We start from the raw sequence: 19,559 nt of genomic DNA on the forward strand, positions 1-19,559 counted from the left end.
TATTGTGAAGTATAAATCTCTGCTGAGAGCCCGGCTGCCCCTTGCCCCTGCAGCACACTCCGCTGCGATGGCAGGCATCCCGTGCTGGCAGCTCTGAGCTGAGCAGAGGGGAGAAAAACCAGTTTGCTGTGAAGGAGCCACACCTGCCTGAACTGGGACCCACTGGGGACCCAGCACAGGGCTCCCATTCCACCTCCACTCAGGCAAGTTTTGTCTCCCTTCCACACCTCCCTTCTTCCCACCTGAATACAGGGGTGAACAAGGCATTGGTCTTTCTGGGGAAGTATTTAAAAATTAGACCTTATTATGGTAATGCAGAAGCTGGGGAAAGATAGAGGAGACATTACAAAGGATTTTTCTCCCTTTCTCAATTAAATGAATCTTCTAACCTATCGTGCCCAGCCCTCGCGTGTGCTGTTACAATTGTCTCTAAAAACTCTGTCTGATTTTTCAAGCAATTTCTCACGAAACAGGCACTTTCAGAAAAATCATAAGAAAGCAATTGTTTCAAATTGGTCATTTGGGACTCAAATTACTAATCTAATACATTTTTTATTGAGGGTTCCTGAAAGGTTCCATAAAACACAGTCTGTGAAGCTGCCCAAACTTGCCAGCCTCCCAGTTTGACAAATCGAACCGAACAATCCACTTTGCAGCTCAGGTTTAGGGCTCACGAAGCTGCCACCGAAATAGCAGCGTTTATATTTCTCCATCAATAGTGCCTATCTGGTCAGATTTTTACATTCCCTGGGGTGTGTTGTTGATTTTTTTTTTTTTTTTTTTTCGCCTGTGCTGGATTTTTGTGTTCGTGTCCAAGCTACAACACTGATATTGGGGATATTTGGCAGGGGGGGTAACCTGGAGTCTGCTGCTGAGCATCGGCTCTGGCGCTGCTGGGAGGAGAAAGTTGGAGGACAAAAGTCAGATCAGGCAAGGAGAGGACTGTAAGCCAGAGACTGGCCTTTTTATTATTTATATTATTTATATTATTTTTATTATTTATATTCTTTATGATTTTGTTATATTATTTATAATGTGATTTGTGGTTTTCTTGAGTCTGTGCTTATATGGGGCCCCTATAGCAGCAGAGCACTGTGCACAGTCTCTGTCCCATTGATCTTGAGGTCTGAACAGAGGAGAGAGCCAAAATATGGGACAGGCAAGGGATTTTGACCTTTTTTCTAGAAATGAGGGCTCAAAGCATGGGAAAATGAGTGAGATTGAGCAGGCGGTCTCTGGTCCTGAGTCCCTGTGTCATGTCATGGCCACAAGACCATACTCACCCCTTTGCAGAAGTTTTTTGGGAAGTAAGGATAGAACTGACCTGCTCCCCAGCAGCCACTTGCAGTTAAGGAGCATCAGCCCCCCCACACACGAGGCACTAATCAAATACATGTTAATTATTATTTTGGCAGATGCTGAGGGCCGGCTGAGTGCCGCCTTGAGGTAGGACCAAAAAAACAGCACCTCTCTGATCAGGTTTAATAAAATCCAAAATAAAACTCCTTGGGTTGACAGCCAGATCCTTCCTGATGCTGGAGAGGCAGCACCCAGAAAGGAAAATCAAGGGGCATGAAGCCAACACTGGCTCAGCTTGCCAAGAGTCCATTCAAAATTGCTTTTCCCCTTTAACGTCTGGTGGCAATTTTTCTTTTGGAAGCTCTGCCAGCCGGGAGCAAGGCAGAAATGTGTTTTGGGGGAGATTTTCTAGCAGTGCCTGCACCTTGGTTCAGCCAGCACAAGAGCACAGAGAGGGAAGGAGCAGGGCAGCCTATGAGAGACACAGAAAGCTGCTGTGCATCAGGCAGAGGTGGGGATGGAGAGCTTGGGAAGAGAAGGGGGTGCCTCTGCCTGCAGCTCTGCGCCCTCAAAAGCGCGTGGCTTGCGGAGCGGGGAGCAGGGCTGGCGTGCCGCCGACGCTCTTGGCTCAGTCCCGGCGTCTCAGTTTGAATTTCACCCTCCGAGAGGAGCCACACGAGCCGGTCCAATGTGCGACAGGCGCCTTGCGGGCAGGGAGAGGGGGCTTCCCCGCAAACCCCGCTGCACCCAGTCTGCTCCTCGCCTTGCAGCCCCCGGTGTCCTCCGGCTGTGCGGCTCCCTCGGTGCTGAGATGGCCAGCTGCATGCCGACACACTCCCCTCTAATGCCTCCGAGGGGGCCTGTTATTATTTATTGGGTTAGCATATAGTTTTCTGATTCTGTTACGGTTTTACTATGGGGATAATACACAACGTGCAGTCAAAAAGTAGAGCCGGAGTTGCTTTCAAGCCAAATGTGGCCGTTCTGGATATCAGCTGGGGCTGCATTGCAGTGGGAAGCTGTTCTCGGATGATTCTGCCTGTGGTAGTCACCCAATGGGTGATGGGGATGGGTTCGCAGCCCCTCCAGCCCATCCTTTGGTCCGCAGCTCCCCAGGAAGTTTGTCACCAGGGTTCTGCCCTCGTGCAGGCAGGGAGGGTGTTGCACAACTTCCTACATAGCCATGGCCCTGCGAGCAGTCCGGAGTTTATTATTGTGCTGTTTCTTTAAAAGAAATAAAAATCCATTTATTAAAATTATTAAGCAATGTGACATGTCAGAGAAAAACTCTCTTCCCATTTCTAAGAAAAATTCCAAGCCAGACTCCAAGCTGAAGCAGATTCAGAGAGGACAATTTATGAATCAAGCAAAAAGGAAGGTGAAGCAAAAGCCACCCTTTAATCTCGGCTGCAGCCGCACCATCAGCAGCTCCTGCTGGTGCTGCCCGGGCTGGGGTGATGGTTCCAGTTCATCCCAGCTCTGCCAGCACCATGTCCCGCATGGCTGCTCCCCTTGCAAGGGACACGGGTATTTTTATTCCAGATGGGAAAACCTACGTGCAGGCACGTGCTCCCAGCTGTGCACTTCTTTTTGCCATGCTCAACCTTTTTCTAGGCACCTGTGAGCAGCAAAACGCCCACGTGTTTCTGTCAGAGGGGCTGCATGGGAGTGCATTGCTGAGCTCAACCCTGCCTTTTCCCGGTGCATCTGCACGTTAGATTGCTCAGAGCAGCCCAAAAGCTGCATGCCCACCCTCCCAGACCTGCTCTGCCCCTGTCCCCACCAGGTAGGAAAGCCACTAGCACTGGTCCCTTGCAGAGGGATGGAGAGGTGCCGGGCCGCCGTCTTGGCGTGAGGTCCCCGCAGAGACACACGCAGGGCCCGCAGCAGGTCAGGGGTAGCTCTGCCGACCCCCCCTGATCCTTCCCGCCGCCCCTCCTTGAACTCCCTCCAGCCGCTCGACAGCTTCGCAGGGTGCGTGCGCTCCGTCTCCTCTTTGCTCTCATGATTCACGCCTCTCCCCCCGCCGGGGCCATTCCCCGCGCTGCTGTGTGCCATGGCTGCCTGCCACAGAGCAGCCTCCCCGGGACGGGGTCTGATGAGCTGTTTGCTTTAGCCGGAGGGAAGAGCCGGCCACGGGGCAGGAGCAGCGGGCGGCCGTGACGGCACGTCTCCCAGCCCGCCGCTTGACAGACTTGGATGCCGAGAGGTGCGGAGGTGCCAAGTGCTGATCTGGCTTTCACGTCGCTGAAGCCCGTGAAGTTGCTTTGGATTTACACCCATGGAAGCGGGATAAGAACTTGGCCTGAGGTCTCGACGCTGTCGTAAAGCTGAAGGAGCCTTCGGACCTACCACCAGGCCTTTAATTGGGGTGGGGGATGCGGTGGAGGAGAGGGAAGGTGAGGCTCAGGGCAAGGGGAAGGCAGCCCTAGCCTTCTTGGCCTCCTGGTGAAAAAGTGATGGCTCCGGTGACTGCAGCCATCGTGGGGGGGAACAGCAAGGGTCTGGGCAGGTCAGAACCCAGAAAGAAGGAGAAAACAGGACTCTCAATCCCTTCCCCACACTCCTCTGCATCCCCTCTGCCTAGAAAAGGCACATTTCCTTGTGCATCAGCCGAGGCACCCAGGGACACAGGGACGAGGGTGTCCCTGTCCCCAGAAGCTGTGCCCGTGCAGATCAGGACTGCGTGTGAAACGCCAGATCCTGGCAGCAGATTAAGACGCTGAAGCATCAGGATGTGTCCCCACCTTGTGCTGAGCATCCCTCTCCAGGGAGGGGAGGCTCTCAGAGCAGATTTCACCTTGTGCAAAGGGGTCAGCGAAAGACTTGCGCACCACTTAAATCCCACTTAAGCACTCTGCGCTGGGGTGAAATTAACTCTCTCCGCAGAATAAGCCATCAAGAAAAACTGATCTAAAAATCTACGCTGGGCTACAACCGAGCCACACTTCTATTAGCAAGTAAAAAAATATTTCCCATCTTTAGAGTTAAATGAGCCAATAGTTCAATCACAGAGCAAAAAGCGGCAATAGAGACGGGTATGCTGAGTGCCTCAGGTATTGGCAATCTATGCAAGGAATCACAATAAGCAGGACTCGCCTGTTTTCTCTGTGTTTAACAGCAGTGTTATTCAACAACCTATTTGCAAATGCCATCTTCCAAAGTCCTTTTTTCCCCCCTCGTTAAAGTTGCAGCGATAATAGGGTGATTACAGTGCAATAAGCTAAACACAATCCATTAGTGGCATCAACGGCCATTTTTAGATCTTAAAAAAAAAATCAAAGCTGTTTAAGTTTTCTTATTATGCACATTAAAGGCAGGCAGCAGGGTCTGATCAAAGACAACACCACCCCCATGCTCCCCCTGCCCGCCTCCCATCCCTGCATCTTGTCCCCCCCTCTATTCATTAGTGGTCACAGCTGTGCAGTCAGCCAATTACTTGGGAATAATAAGTACATTTTGCAGTAAATTAAATATTAATTAGTCCTTGGCAGCTTGTTTTGTTGTTGTTTTTTTTTTTTTTTTTTCTTATTTCCCTCCCTCCACCTGAAAATGGCAGAAGAGATGTGACACTGTCATTGCCTGTATTGGCATGTGGGTGACAGTAGGGGAAGCTCTCCTCCAGCCCTCTCCTCCCTCCACGGTGGCTTGCAGCAAGGTCTTTCTGGCTCTTCCTAAAGGGTTCACTGCTGTTGGGCCAGGATTTGTAAACCCACCCCCAGCTTTGATGTTATCTTCTCCCAACCCAGGCACATCCCATCTCTGCCTGGGTTCCCCTCCTGCACACTCCACTTGAGCTCTTAGCTCTAGCTTTCCGGGACAGGGCATCGTCCCTGATTGCTTCTGATGTGCCTGTGAGTGGTCTGGAAGCAGCAAATAAATCCACGTGGGGTTTTCCTGGCCATGGCAAGGGTCTGCTCTATGGAGTGTGAAGTCAGCTTGGCTGGTGCAACCCTCTCCCCAGCAGTGCTAGCACGAGAGATGCTGCCTGGTCCCCTGGACATGCCTGCGAGGCCTCATCCTGCCCTGCTCCGGCACTGCAGGACCCCAGCCCAAACAGTGTGTGTTGTGCCAGGGGATGAGGAAGAGGAGTAGGGATGGGCAGAAGGCGCTGGCTGGAGAGTGTGTGTTGTACATCCCAGCGTCACCCCTGGTCAAAACCAGTTGTCCCTTTTCTGGTTCGGTGGCAGACCCTAAGCGGGGTGACCCTTTGATCCCCTGGCCAGGGACTCCAGGGACAGAGTGACCTGGTCTGGCTTTGCCTGTTCCCGTGGAAGTCAGACAACCTTGAAGCAGTGTAGACCCTGGGGAAAAAGCCCTGCAGACTGTGGTCAGGTGAAGCTCAGACCAGATCCCAAGCATGGATCTGCTGGGAAGAGCAGTTCCTTAAACTGAGCCAGATGAGCTAGTTTTGATGTTGTCAACATAGCAGAATATATTAAGGTTTGAAGAATGAATGCAGTGGAAGGTAAAAGTGGATGAAAAAAGCAGCTAAGCTCTGCATAGGAGGGACGAGAGCCTGACGTGGAAGGAAGACCTGTCCTTGCTCAGGAGGTCCCCAGGAGCAGGACAGGACAGGAGGGGAAGGTGCTCTGGTTGCTCACACATTCCCTGCTGGCTATCTCTGATTGGAGGCACTGTCGCTGTCACCTGGGCTGTGCTTCCCTGGAGTGCAGCATCACCTTTCCTCCCTATGGCCAGGAAGAAGCCTGGAAACAAGGTGATGGGGCCCCAGCATCCCACCCACCACCCATCCTTCCTCCCCAGCACGGATGACAGTGTGAGCAGAGGAGAGAGCTTTTTGCACTCTGTGTTCTTACTAACCCCTTACCAACAGTTTCTGGGGCAGGAATGAGCTACATTAGCAAAGCCAGAGTAATCTGTGCCTGTCAGCAGATCCCAGGGTAAAAGGCTCCACTTGTCCAGCTCTTGGATTTACACTTTAGTAACAGCTCTGCAGGCTGCCTTGTGATGCACCGTGTACCAGTTCGCCCTTTAGTGCTCTTGAGTGCAATTAAGTTGTTGGTTTTTTTAAATGTAGTTTGACAATATGCAGGTTAGGTTTGTATTTTATTTACAGCTTTTACTTGGGGACCAATAAAACCCCAGCTGGCTAATGTGAGATCTAAAACTTGCATCTCACTCTTTGCCTTGGATATCTTTTCTATGGTAAACTATTTATTTGCGTTTCATCTTGTACAAGCTCCTCTTTCCATGCTGAGAAGCTGAGAGCTCCAGGGGCTCTTTGAAGACTATTTGCTATAGGATAGCAACTGGAATTCTCTTTAAACATCCGTGCCTGCTTTGTCCTACAACTGGCCTCTTGGTGTCAACATGCAGTTTTGTGCGAGTTTCCTGTGCAAAGCTAACATTTGCACACTCCCCTGGCAATTGCACTTCCAGATCCCTCTTGTTCAAGCATATCCCATCATTTATTCCTGCAAGCATGAGCAGCGGTTACTCCACGTGGCAAATTAGAGGCGGCATCAAGGCCTCTTTAAAAAGGAAGATTTAATCGGGTTACGAGTGACTGCTGCACTGTTCAAGTAGGAGGAACGTGCTGCGTGACCTATGTGGCCGGTCAAAATGGTCCACCTTTGGATTGCAAGTATGTGGTTCCCCTATCTCTGAGCCTTCAGGTTCTCATCACACAGTTAAAACGCAACAGAATCTTATTGGAAAGTGTTATTCGACAGCAGGATGAAGCGCGCGCATGCAAAATCCCAGTGCATTTCAATGTTGGGCAGTCAGACATCTCCACCTTTGAGCATCCCCCGGATGCTGACCCTGGTATGCCAGCGGAGCACATGTGAAGGGTGAGGTGCCATCAGGCTAGCGACACAAATCACGCTAAAAATGCCAAATAGCTGCGCTTACATGCATTCGCAACCCAAGGGTCGTGCTCTTGCCATAAAAAGGAAGATGAACCCCGGGGAGATGGGAGCAATGTTCCCAAGGATGCCTCTGGGAGGGAAAGATCAAGAACTGATGCTCGTAATGGCCTCAGCTGCTAAAACAGTCAAATTAATAATGGGGTGGGGAGGATGTTGGAGGGGCTGGATGCAGACGGGCGAGCCGTGTGATGAGTGCCCATCGTGTGCCGGTGCGTCTGCCCAGCAACACCCCGATGTGCTCGTTCTCCCTGGAATGCCGCAGGCCGTCGGTGCATATATCCCAACATCCAGCCCCCTTTTAAATCCCAGTGGAGATTTCTGTTACGTGGGTGGAAATGGCCAGGACAAGCTCTAGGAAGACACAGAAGGGAAAATATTTTCTTTCTTTCTGGCGTTATGTTTTCACTCCCTTTATTTTTCTTTCCACCCTTCCTTTGCCATCTCAGGGCTCTCTAAATTCACTGGAGCTCTTCCTCAAGGTGAAATGAAGGCTCCAGGCTGCATTTGGTGGTGCCGGCAGGGGGGGGGACAAGGGTCAGGGAAGGTTAAGCAGGGAGGGGGCAGTGCAACAAGGCGGCCTGATCTAGTGATTAAACAAAGGGATTCAGCCAACATGTGTAAAATTAAGTGATCAAGAGTTGATTACAGAGTGCATTGATTGTGTACTGATGGATTAAACAGAGTCGTGCTCGGGATGCGATTTTCTGAGCTGGGCACGGAGAGCACAGGCAATCGACGTGTTGGCCAGAAGGACCCGCTTCTCCCAATCCCTGGCTTTTATACATTCTCTGGATAAATCTGCAGAGAGGCCCGTGGAATTATAATCGATTATCCATTTCTCAAAGTCACTTAAGGGCCCTGAGCTACAAGCTAAAGTGCCGGTGCTGCGAAGAGGCATTGGGTATGCGCCGGCATGTGCAGGTGCTGGCGCGAGGGGAAAATGTGGCAATGACCCTGCGTGCTGCAAGCTGATGAATCTATTTTCTTGTAGGAAATAGTTTTGACAGTTCAATATCTGTGTTTTCGATATGTGCCCCACACACCCCCGAGGGAGGAGAGGAGAGGAGCTAGAAAGTGGGGGGGAGGGAGTGCGTGGGAGGCAGGGAAGGACTCTACCCCATCACCCCTTCGAATTATAGGCATATCAGTATATCACCAACTTAACAGGCTGCCCTCCAAGTCAAGGGCATGGGAGAAGCGTGGCTGCCTGCGAGCATGTGCTGTGGGGACAGGATGAGGCTGAAGCCTCTCTCGGGGCACCTCACTGGGCTACAGGGGGACCCACAGCAAGCCTCTGGCCCACTGGCAGTGGGACGGTCCTCAGGTTCTTGTTCCACTGTCAATAGTGAAGGCAGAGTCCCACTTCTAGGCTGATCTTGTCTCTCAGGATGCGGCTAGATCCTTCACTGAGGACCCAGAGGAGCAGGAGGATGGGGCGTACGAGAGCTGAGCAGCCGCAGCCTGGTGCAGGATCGTCCCACAGGTTTTGCAGGGAACTAGGATGTGTGGCAGTGTAATGAAACCAGGAGGGAAAAGCCCCTCCAGTGCTCCCCCAGCCCCTGTGCAGAGCTGTCGCTCCTGCCTGTGTCTGCATCCTGGTTTCTGGTATGGATGAAGCAATCAGAGAATGGCGCAGACCCCAAAAGTATCTAGAACATCAGACCCCAGCTCTCTTGTGGGCTCCCAGCCAGACACGGGGATGTTCCTGTGAAATTCCCACCTTCTCTAGTTCCCACTGCTGTTATTTTTTGGCAGCTAAAGGAGGTATTTTGCTCCAGGTCTTTCCATCCCAAGAGCTGATGCAGAGCATGGATAATCAAGGCACGCTTTGGCAGTGCAGCTACACGGCTCCTCCTCTCCACCCTCTCCCACGGGCCATCAGGAAGCCCAGCTCAGGGGACTGGTTCAACAGGGACAAAAAGTGACCCTTGTAACAGCAAACAGGGCCAGAGGCCAGGCCCACTGGTGAATGTCACCCAGCTGCCAGCCCCAGGCATGCTGCATGGCCGAGGAGGAGGAGGAGGAGGAGGAGGGATTGTGAGGAGGCAGAGCCATTCCCCGCACCCAGTCCAGCCATGACTGCACACATGGCACGGGCAGTGAGAGAGCCCTGGGGTCTCCTCCCTGGCTGCCTGCCTGCTGGGGGGGGTGTGCTGGGTCCCAGTGCTTCATTTCGCAAGCCCTGCTGAGGAAGAACTGGCTGTGGGCCACAGAATTTGCAGAATTTCAGGCATGGTCCCTGGGTCCCACTGGCTCTGGGTGGTTTGTCCACAGCCTGGCCAGTCTTGGCTGCCTGATGTGACAAGACCCATGGGATAGAGGGCAGCTCAAGGATGTGGGGGGAAGGAGGTGCATCATGCTCCAGGCTATTCCTCAGGCTGGAGGGACAGAGCTGGAGGATTCCCCCAAGAGTGTTTCTGCTGTGCCATGTTCACTGAAGCCAGGGACCCCACTGATGCTGGGGAGACCCAGCTGCTCCCCAGGACTTGTGTGTTTTGGAGACGAGGCAATGGGTTGGAGGAGGCTCCAGTTTCACTGCCAGGGCAGAGAGTGGGTGGCAGCAGGAAGGTCCAACTCTGTGGTCCTGAGCTTGCCCAGACTCATACCAGCACCCACTAGAGAAGCTGGAGCAAAGAAGGGATCATCTGTCTCTGTCCCTGGTCCCCGCTGTCCTGGTTTGGTCCATCTCCAGCCCAGCACAGGTCACGGCCAGGCACTGATGTGCTTCCTCATGGGAAGCTGGCACGGGCAGCCTGCCCGGCTGGGAGCCATGAAGAGAGAGGGCAGGGACAGAGGCAGCGCAGCCCCTTGGCTTGCTCTCGGCATTTCTCTATTTTTCTCTTGTGAAGCTCAGGGAGGTGTTTCTGCTCTGCTCTGTGGAGCTGCGTTGAGCTCAGGAGCAGCACCATGGGGACATGGGACCACAGCCCATCCTAGCCCTCTTTTTCCCTTCTCCCTTCCAGGTCCCTGTCATGATCTCCCTTTCCAGCTCTCCTGGCGGCCCGCGTCCCTCTCATCGAGGATTCATTGTCTTGTCAGCCTCTAGTTAGCCGGCATGCGTGCGAATCATAAATTACCCCACCCGGGCCTCTGCTATGCTTCAGCACAGACAAAAAAATTGCACTCCATCACCGTGTCTCCCGGCTTTTAGTGGTATTGATCAATGCTGCTCCTTTCCCACCCCCCCCCTTTTCATTTTAACCGAGCCGGTTAAGTGCAGTATCTTATTTTGTGCTGGGACAAATGAAAAGAATATTAGCAAGGGCTGAAATATATCTCTTTTTTATCTCTCTGCTACTTTTTTATTGAATCTTTCTGAGTAGGTGGCTTTCCGCAGGATGACAGCCTCATGACAGGCTCCTCATTAGAGCCGAGACAGTAATTGTGATGCATTTCCCTGCACGGCCTTTTCACTTCTCCCCCCTCTCCTGCCTTTCCTCCTCTCTCCTTTTCCCCTGATTTGTAAAGTGATTGGATGTACAGACTCACTCAGTTTCTTAAATTATTGTCCAGCTCAATCCATCTTCCTCTGCCCCATGCCGGGCAGCCGTGATCTCCACAGATGGAGAGCCAGGGCCAGGACCACCAGCAGTGGGGTTGGATGCTTGAAGGGGCTCCTCACCTCCCTTGGCTGCCGGGCTGCCACCAGCCATGAGAAACGTGGCGCCGGACCCGACAGGATGTGCAACAGCCTCTTATGAGCCCGGGGTGCTGTTGGAAGGTGCATTTTTACTGAAAGACCCATGGGATCACCCCAGCTGGCATTAGCTGCGTGGCAGCAGCACTGCACCAGTTTACACCAGTTCCCTCCAGTACCCAGCTTACCTGGAGAGGCAGCTACAAGAGCAACTCTTTTCTTTGGAAGCAAATCAATATTTTAGCAAGCTTTTCTGCCTCAGATTCCTCTATAGTTTTTATCCTCAGGAGAAGCAGGTGTATTTTCTAGGCTGCTTGGCAGGCTGGGTACCTCAGCAGGGAGCAGTGCTGGGGATCAGGCCCTTGACAGGGATGAAGGGGGCTGAGTTCAGCTCTTTGCTGTGCCCCAGTTTGCTCATGAGTTTGTGGAGGTCCCTCGGTCCATTTGTGCCTCTGTGTTTTATATACCCCAGCTGTATAAAACCAGCTGTCACCCATCCCCGTGGCCCTCTCTGCTAGATTCAAGGCAGGAGTGGCCCCGTGCTGTGCCCAGCACAATCTGAGCCCAACTTCTGCTGGTGCCCTGCAGCGGCATTGTGCTTTGATGCAGGTGTAGAGAAGTGACTCCTCAAAAGCTTTTTCTTACATGAAAAGCCACTTTTACAGACCTCTGCTCCCTTTGTGTCCGCACAGACCTCCAAAACACATGTGTTCCAGGGAAGAGCAGGTCTGCTGGATGCAGGATGACTCCTTGGTGAGCTGGATGTGCCCTCTGCACTGTGGGGTGTTTGCAGAGTTAGGTCATGCTGCGGATGCAGTTACGGCCAGATGCTGAACCCACAAGCAAGCTGAGGTCTGCATCCCTCACAGCCCAGGTCTGCATCCCACAGCCAGCCAGCAGCCCGGGAGAGGGGAAGGGCCTGCTGGAAGGAGCAGGACGTGCCCTGACCTCAAGCCACACTCCTGTGCAGGTTTTGGGGGGACACGTACCTTTTGGCCCTGGTCAAAACCAGAAGGATCCAAGGCAGTGCCCAGCAGGCAGGATGCAGCCCCATGGGGGGAGCACATCAGTAAATAACAGACAGGGAGATGGGAGAGCAATGAGCAAAGTTATTCCCGCTCCCTCACTCTATTACCAAATACTTTTTGCCTCTGCTGTTATTCCGGGGTTCTCTGCACTGACACGTGAACCCTCCACCTTCCTCGCCCCACCGTTGTCATCCTCCCCCGGCTGCGGTGCAGCCCCTTGGCTGCCACTTACTGTCAGGGCTCTGCGAGCCTCATCGGCTGTGGCGCGGGCTCGCCAGGAGAAGAGCGAGCGTTTGGCTATTTCCGAGCTAATATGGGGCTTTCTTTGAATTATTGTTTTTTGAGCTGGAAGGAAAGGAGGCTTGTCACACAAGATATCTGCTATCAGTACACAAATAACAGCAAGCCCATCATCGAATGGAAAATAATCGCCGAGGAAGCGGAGTTGAGGGGGAGCTGGGAGGGATTATTACAGGCGCTGGCAGTGGCGATGCTGTCAAGGAGCCTGTGTCAGCACTTCCATTACCACCCACCTGGCTTCAGCACACCCCCAAAGCACTGTGCGGGGCCGCGGGGCCCCAGCATGGGGTCATTTCTATTCAGAAGAGTTTCAGATCAACTGGCTTTGATTGGGTTTAAATGATGGAGTGTTTAAGAGGGAGAGAGAGGAAATAGGAGGGTGAGATGGAGGGAGGCATCTTGGAGGAGGGGGAGTTTGATACTCAGACAAGTGGAAAACAGTTTGAGATGGGAGAAATTGGGAGTTGGAAGAGAAGAGCTGGTTCTCCCAGGGGCAAGTTGCAGATGGCCGCGAGGAAAGACAGCACGGGGAGAAGACCTGAAACCTGGGCAGATGCCCCAGGGTCTGCCCAGCAGAGGGTTGTTAGGAAAGAGCGAATGCATCCCCAGCAGGGACCGTGCCCCCATCAGGGCTCCCTCCCCGCTGCCACCGCCTGTGCCACCCGCGGTGGCAGTCCCTGGAGAGGCACTCACTGGCTGTGCAGTAAGCCATCAGTGGAGCCGAGCAATTGAATTATAAACAATTTATTTCATTCATTTGGCAACTCACTGAGCTCTTGGGCAGAGTGAGCCCTCACACCTTGTAAACTTTGCTCATTCAGAGTGACGTGGGAGCATCGTTTACTCCATGCTACGTAGTGATGAGGGGCTGTATACATCACATTCTGTCATGGCTGTTGGCAGGCTGGGTCCCTTTTTTTTCTCAATTAAAAGTTCTCCAAAACAGAATTTCCCATTCTCCTTGTGAGGGGAAAGCTCTCCCTTCCAAGTGACCAAGTCCTGGCCTGCAAACGCCTTGAGGTGCTGTCAGCCCTCCATTCTGGGGCACAGACACAGGGTGGGAGTGGGGATGGTTTCGTGCCTTCATGCGTGTTCAGTGCCGTGGTTGCATCCCCCGGTACCTGAATCCGGCTCCCAGCCCAGAGTCCAGATCCCATTAGCAGTTGCTTCATGGGGAATCAGGCCGGGCTCAGACAGCTCAGGGGAATTATGCTGGATCCATATCAGTGTAACTGAGGGCAAGATCTGGCCCTCGATCCCCAGCAGGATCAGGAGGGTTCAGTTTGGTCCCTGCTCGGGCTGGGATCCGTTTGCAGAAGCCCTCTGACAGAGCCCGTGGACAAATTCCTCCACGCAGGGGTGCGTCTGCGCATCGAGCCCTCTGCTTTCAGAGCAGGAAATATTCAGTTTCAACACTTGGAGTTAAACATTTCCGCGGAGCCCAGGAGACCATGCAAACAGCGGGAGCACCAAGGCTCTGCCTTTTCATCTCTCTGGCACTGGCAAGCGGGGTCGGCAGCAGGGGAAGCACGGCAGAGCTGAGGAGGGTAAACACTGGAGCTGAGCCTACCGAGTAACCAGAGAGCGAAGGGGAGAGAGAGGGGCAAAGAAAACAAAAACACAGCTGCCAAAAAACAAAAGCCTGAAAAGAGCCATTCAGGGTCTCCCAGGAGCGGGTTTGGCACAGGGCAGGGAGGGAAGAGCGGGGAGCAGTCGCTGCTGGGGCAGGCGTGGTTCCAGCCCGCTTGGGGATATGAACCCTTTGTTTTGCCCTGGGCAAATCAATGCCCTCTGCTCCCTCAAGTGGGGTGAGCACCTACACCCCAGCGCAGTCCAGCCATGGACACAGTGCAGCATCCTTTGCTTTTTCATGGGTACCAGGATGTCCCTTCTCAGGAGAGGAGAGGCTGGATGTATGCATCTCCCTCCACCTTTGCATTCACAAACAAAACCCAAGGACTCGTGATGTCCATCCTCTCCCTTCCCACAACCCAGCATCCCATGCCACGGAGCTGGGTACCACTGCCTGCTGTGAGACAGACACCACAGCATGGGCATGTGCCAGGCTCTGGGGCATGCTGCAGATGCCAATGCCGCTGATCTGGGGAGATGCATCCCGCCAGCAGCCTCTGTGGCACTGCGGGCATGCAGCAGGTTTCACAGACCACAGGAGGTTTGCGTAGGTGTCGTGCTGGCATGGGGGATGATCCCTCCATTCTGCCTATCACTCACACTTAGCCCTGCTCCTGCAAAAGTGTGCTTGTCAGCACCTCAGGCTAGGAGATAGGGGCTCCTTCTATGTCCCTCTTTGCAATCTGTATGTCAGGGGCTTGGCCGTGAGTCCAGGTCCCTGTTCTCCTGCCCCTCTGGAAGCCCCCGCTTCAGTGCAGGCACCAGCCCCCCCCACTCACTGGATCAAGGGAATCTTCCCCAGCTGTCACAGAGATGCAGGGTGACAGCCATCGTGCTTCCTTGGCACAAATTCATCACTGTATTGTTGGTGTAGCTATTGGGTAAGGCCATTTCTGCTCATTTCTCCTGCTGGCCTGGGCTGGGCTTGGGAGAGGCCATAGAAGGCAGCAAGGCTCCTTCCCATGGCTTGAGATCCCTCACGGTTGCCCTGGCCATTGAAATCCAGAGCCACCTCTGCTTAGGAACATGCACCCCATGGAAAAGCCCCAAATAACAAGCAGAGAGCAAGGACCTGGGCATGCAGGAGGTTAAAAAGCCACCAGCCTGGTGCAACAGAGCTGGTGCCCAGGAGGGACCGCAGCTGTGCCTCCTGGACCGAGGCTGCTCATCCCAGTGCTGTGGTCCAGGACACTCCATCACCTCTCCCAGCAAACAAACACCCCTGGTCTCCCTGGAGAGCAGAGACCTGGGGATGCTCAACCTCCAGTTCACACTCCAGTGCTGCTGAGAGCATCCCTGCCCCACCAGCCCAAGCTGTGGGTGGCAAGCGAGGGGGGATCACGGGCTCCACGGAGGTGGCCTGGGCTGGGAGTGGGGATGCAGCGCGGTAGGGCGGAGGGCAGCCTGTTTACCCGTCCATCTGCACACCCCACAGCGGGGATCCAGCAGGATTTCCCGTCCACTCAAAGGCTGCCTGTTTATTTTGGGAGGGAGACTCAGACAGCTCCATTGTTTTGCTGCAAAGTTGAGGTTATAAATAGCAGGTGGTCGGGGACACTCCTGGGCTATTTTGGGCCCCCACTACACAAAAGTGGAGCAGCTCCAAGAGGAAGGTGGAATTACTGAAATGCCGACCTTTCCCGCAAGGGTCAGCGGGATCTGGTTGTTTGGGTTTGGGTTGGGTTCTGGGCATTATTTAAATACATGGGAAGGAGAAGAGAGGAAGATGTTCCCAGTTGCATGGGCTGCACACCATGTCCTCCCCAGCTGAAAGGTGGCAGGGATGAGGAGCCGAGGTGCCGGGGGTCTGCCGGGGCTCTGCCCAGGAGCTGTTAGGAGCAGCTCAAGTCTGGAGGAAAGACCGTCAGGGTTTACCTCCTGGCTCTGCAAATTGGAGACTTCCCAGTGGATGAAGAAGCTGGGGAGGTCAGGGATGCCCCGTAGCACTGGTCTACCCCAGCTTGCCCCTGGTGCCTCAGTTTCCCCCACCTCCTGTAGGGAGGCTGAAGAAAAGGGCAGGTAATGTCCCAACGACAGCCCCGCTCCCACCAGGCACATGTGCTGTGTCCTGCTGGAAGGCAAGGATGAGCCAAGGTGACTCTCAAACTTCCTTCAGTCCCTTCCTCTCGTTAAATTCCTGTACCAGGCAGTTATACAGTGAGCAGCAGGGACCCAGTAAAGCCGCTCACACCAATGTTTTATACTTTGAGAAGGTCTATTCCTTTAATGGGGATTCATTTAACTGGGCTCTGCCATCGTTAGGAGCCATAAAATGGCACCTTTTGGCTCCTGATTGGAAGGCCACAGTGCACGCAGCCCCCTCGTATCCAGCGCCGGCTGCTTTATTGTGCATTACTGCCTCTCACTCGGATTTAACCAATTTGATCCATGTCTAATACATAAATAAATAATCCAGCAGGAGGGTTCACGTTAGATGACAACAGGCGGCTATAAAGCATGTTTCTCCCCGCCGGAGCCATCTGAGCCAGGCTCCGCACGCCCTCTCATGAGCAGAGCTGCTAATACAGCTGGGAGAGGGGGCCTGGAGACCCGCAGGCTTCTCTGTTTTATGGAAACTTCATTGTTTGCTTTAGAGTTTTATTTTATGTTAAATAGACGCTGTATATTCCTTACAGTGGGGGCAATAAAGTTTCTGAGCTGGAGGAAATTGGCTTCGGAGCAGGGAGTTAACCAGGGAAATGTGGCTGAGCAGGGAAGCAGCGGGGAGGATTTGGGGCAAGGAGGGTGTGAGGCAGTGCCCCGCTTCCAGAGTGGCCTCAGGGGCTCATCCCAGATCAGGATTGGGGTCTGCAAGCACCCCCAGATCTCACCCAGGGATGCTGCATCCCCAGGGGGCTCAGGACTCAGGTGGCTGCGGGGCCCAGAGCTGCTGGTGGTGTGGGGAGGGTGAGGGGCCCTGTCCCAGCCCAGGGCAGGGTGAGCAATCCCCGGGGACCAACGGACCGGCCATGCCGAGCATCCGGACCTGCTCCCTGCTATCCCCATCCCAGCGCCGCGGGGTCTCCTCCGCCTCCCAACCGCTGCGTGCCCATGGAGAATCGCTCTGCCCTTTTTGGGGGTCATCCCGACCCACCCAACTCCAGGGGTGCCAAGGGGGATGAAGATGGCTCTTCTTAATTTACTGTTATTAGTTAATAAGAACAGTGGGTAGTGCCGTGTCATCCATCTGCCCCAAGTCACACCGCCTGCACCGCAAACTGGGGAAGCCGGGGTTGCACAAGGTCAATCCCAAAATGTGGCGGTCGCTTCTCTCCCCAGAAGACTGGAAGGCCCACGGACAGAGCTGGGATGCTCACAGGCCAGTTGCTGCCTCACTGCAGAACAGAGCCAGTCTCTGCTCCAGAGAGCATGGGAAAGGGAGAGAAATGGGACTATACTGGGAGAAAATCCCCCAGTTTCAGACCTCAGCTAGGACAGGGCGCAGAGGATGCTGATGGCAGCTGACCAGAGTTAAAGCTTTCTCCCCTCTTTTCCTCCCCGCAGGCAAAAAGAAAGCAACTTTGTTTGACAGCCAGGCTCCGATCTGCCCCATCTGCCAGGTCCTCCTTCGCCCTGGGGAGTTGCAGGAGCACATGGAGCAGGAGCTGGAGAAGCTCACCCAGCTGAACATCAGGTAAGCAGCTCCCTGGGGTCCACCACTATCCCCGGTTAGCCAGCCGGGGCACCCACAGAGGAAGCAGAGGAACTGATGGTACCCACAGCTACCAGATATGGGAGATCTAGCGCTAGCCAGTGGGGCAGAAACATTTCCCTGCAGTTCACCTCAATGGTAAAACCAGGCAGAAATGCCTCCTGGAGGGCACAGACACCCCTTTCCCCAGGGATGTGTGTTTGGGAGAGCAGCTCTCACGTTGCTCACATCCCACGGTGGAGCAGGCCTGCAGCAACTGTGCGCACTGCCCCTCAGCTGCCTTCAGCTCCCTTCTGATCCCCCAAACAGCAAAGTCCCCTATTTAAAAAAAAATAATAATTGCATTTTAACTGCTAGCAGTTATTTAGGAAATGGCTGCAGCCAAGGGTTGGCAGATCTCTACCACTGCCTTAATAAAACTCAGCAGCCTTGGAAAAGAGCATGTTTATTTCAATTATTAATGAATTCCCCGGTCATTAAAAGGTGAGGAAAGGAATCAAACTGCCGACTAGAAGCAAAGTTACGTCACCAGGTGGTAGGAGAGGAGAGAGAGCATGTGTGTCAGTGTGTGTGTGTGTGTGTATGCACAGGGGCGAGGGGGTGCACGTGGCTGGGGGGGACACATGGTGTGGAGGATGCAGAATCCGTCCCTGCCTGGCTTGGATCTTCTTTGCGACAGAGCAATAGCTGCTGTAGATGAAGGGAGAAGGAGGGGGCTTTAGCTAGAGAAAGAGAGACCTCCCCAAATGGGTCTGGCCTGAGATCTCCCAAATTTGGCACCCACAGCCTCGGGCTGAGACCCTCATGCCCCCCATGTGTTTCACAGGAAGATGGAGAAGCGGGGTGGGGGTGGGGGGCAGGGAACAGGCAGCCCATTTATCCCCCACGACACCCAGTCCCCTTGTGAGCGTAATTTATGGTGTAATTTGGGCCGCATCCAACTTAATAAAGGGCCACTGCAAATTAGTGAACAGGTTTAAATGAACAGAAGCAATTAGTGCTCGGAGGAGCCCATCAAAGAAGTTGGGCCAATATCAGAGTGAAACTGAAACCGCAAGCCAGGAGCGGAGGCTGGCTGGCGCGAGGCGGTGATGGGAAGGTGGCGTTTAATGGGAAAGGAAAGGAAACCCTAAATCATAAAGCATGACAAGGGCCATTGTGGGCCAGCTGACAAATGAAAAAGAATGGCATTATTCCTTTAAATAACAGCAGCAGTTAGAGAGGAGACAGTTCTCCCCGGCTTGCCCTCGCTTCCCTGGCCCGCTCCACTCGGCCACGCAGGCGGCGAAGAAGAATCAGAGGTCTTTATTAATTATTAAATAACGACTCCCTCCGTAGCGTGATAGATAACGTTCAATCTAGTCGATGGATTCAGGCGATGAAGGCTAATCTGCAACAGCAGCTCTGCGCAGGGACAGTCTCTCCCAGTCCCGGAGGGGAGCGATGCAGGGGCCAGCCGACAGCAGCAGGCGGGATGGGCAGCAATAGTGGGCAGCGGGACACGAGTGGGTTGAGCTCCTGTGCACTGCCCGGCTCTGGCGGGGCCGCTCGGTCTAGCGGGTGGCCCCGTCTCCCATTCCCCCACCTTTCCCGCCTGGAGGAGCCAGGAGCAAGAACACATCAACAAGAGGAGAGAGAAACTAATAATGATCTCAAATAACCCAATAAACATAAAAATAAAATGTAGGCCTATAAACGTGACGGGCACCGGCAGCCCTGGCCGCTCCCTGCCAATACCGACTAGTTACCGAAATGGCTGAGCAGCTGTTACTTATCAGTCTGATGGGGAGAAGCAAACCAGGGGGCTGCTTTCCAAGGGCCGATTTTTTTTTTTTTTTTTTTTTTTTAATTTAAAGAGGTTACAGCCAATCCTGGGCTGTGCTGTTAAGTTTTAATAAACCTTAATGATTTGCAACAAAATCATAAATTTCCAGCGCTCGGGGTTAGGAAGGCAGATCCACTCCTGCCCGCTGAGCCTGCAGCACCGGAGACTTGGCAGGCGCCGCATCAGCTCCCACCGCGGCACCGGGGCTCCCCGTGTGCCAGGATCTCCCCTGAGGCAGCGTGGCCGTGGGGCTGTGTGGCAGGGTGAGCCCTGCAGAGGCTGGTGGAGAAGC

The 19,559-nt window shown here is 53.7% G+C and overlaps 1 protein-coding gene across 7 annotated transcripts in view; it reads left to right on the plus strand.

The window, feature by feature from the left end:
- RNF220 (ring finger protein 220) overlaps positions 1 to 19,559 on the plus strand; it is a 231,996-nt gene that overhangs the window by 126,868 nt on the left and 85,569 nt on the right. For all 7 annotated transcript variants that reach the window (XM_042803079.1, XM_033000379.2, XM_042803108.1 and 4 more), the window contains one exon: positions 17,295 to 17,424. In XM_042803079.1, the coding sequence (XP_042659013.1) occupies positions 17,295 to 17,424 (130 nt within the window). The remainder of the gene's footprint in view (positions 1 to 17,294; positions 17,425 to 19,559) is intronic.

Source organism: Tyto alba, unplaced genomic scaffold (assembly GCF_018691265.1).
Source record: "Tyto alba isolate M040663 unplaced genomic scaffold, T.alba_DEE_v4.0 Super-Scaffold_1000006, whole genome shotgun sequence".
NCBI classification, from domain to species: Eukaryota; Metazoa; Chordata; class Aves; order Strigiformes; family Tytonidae; genus Tyto; species Tyto alba.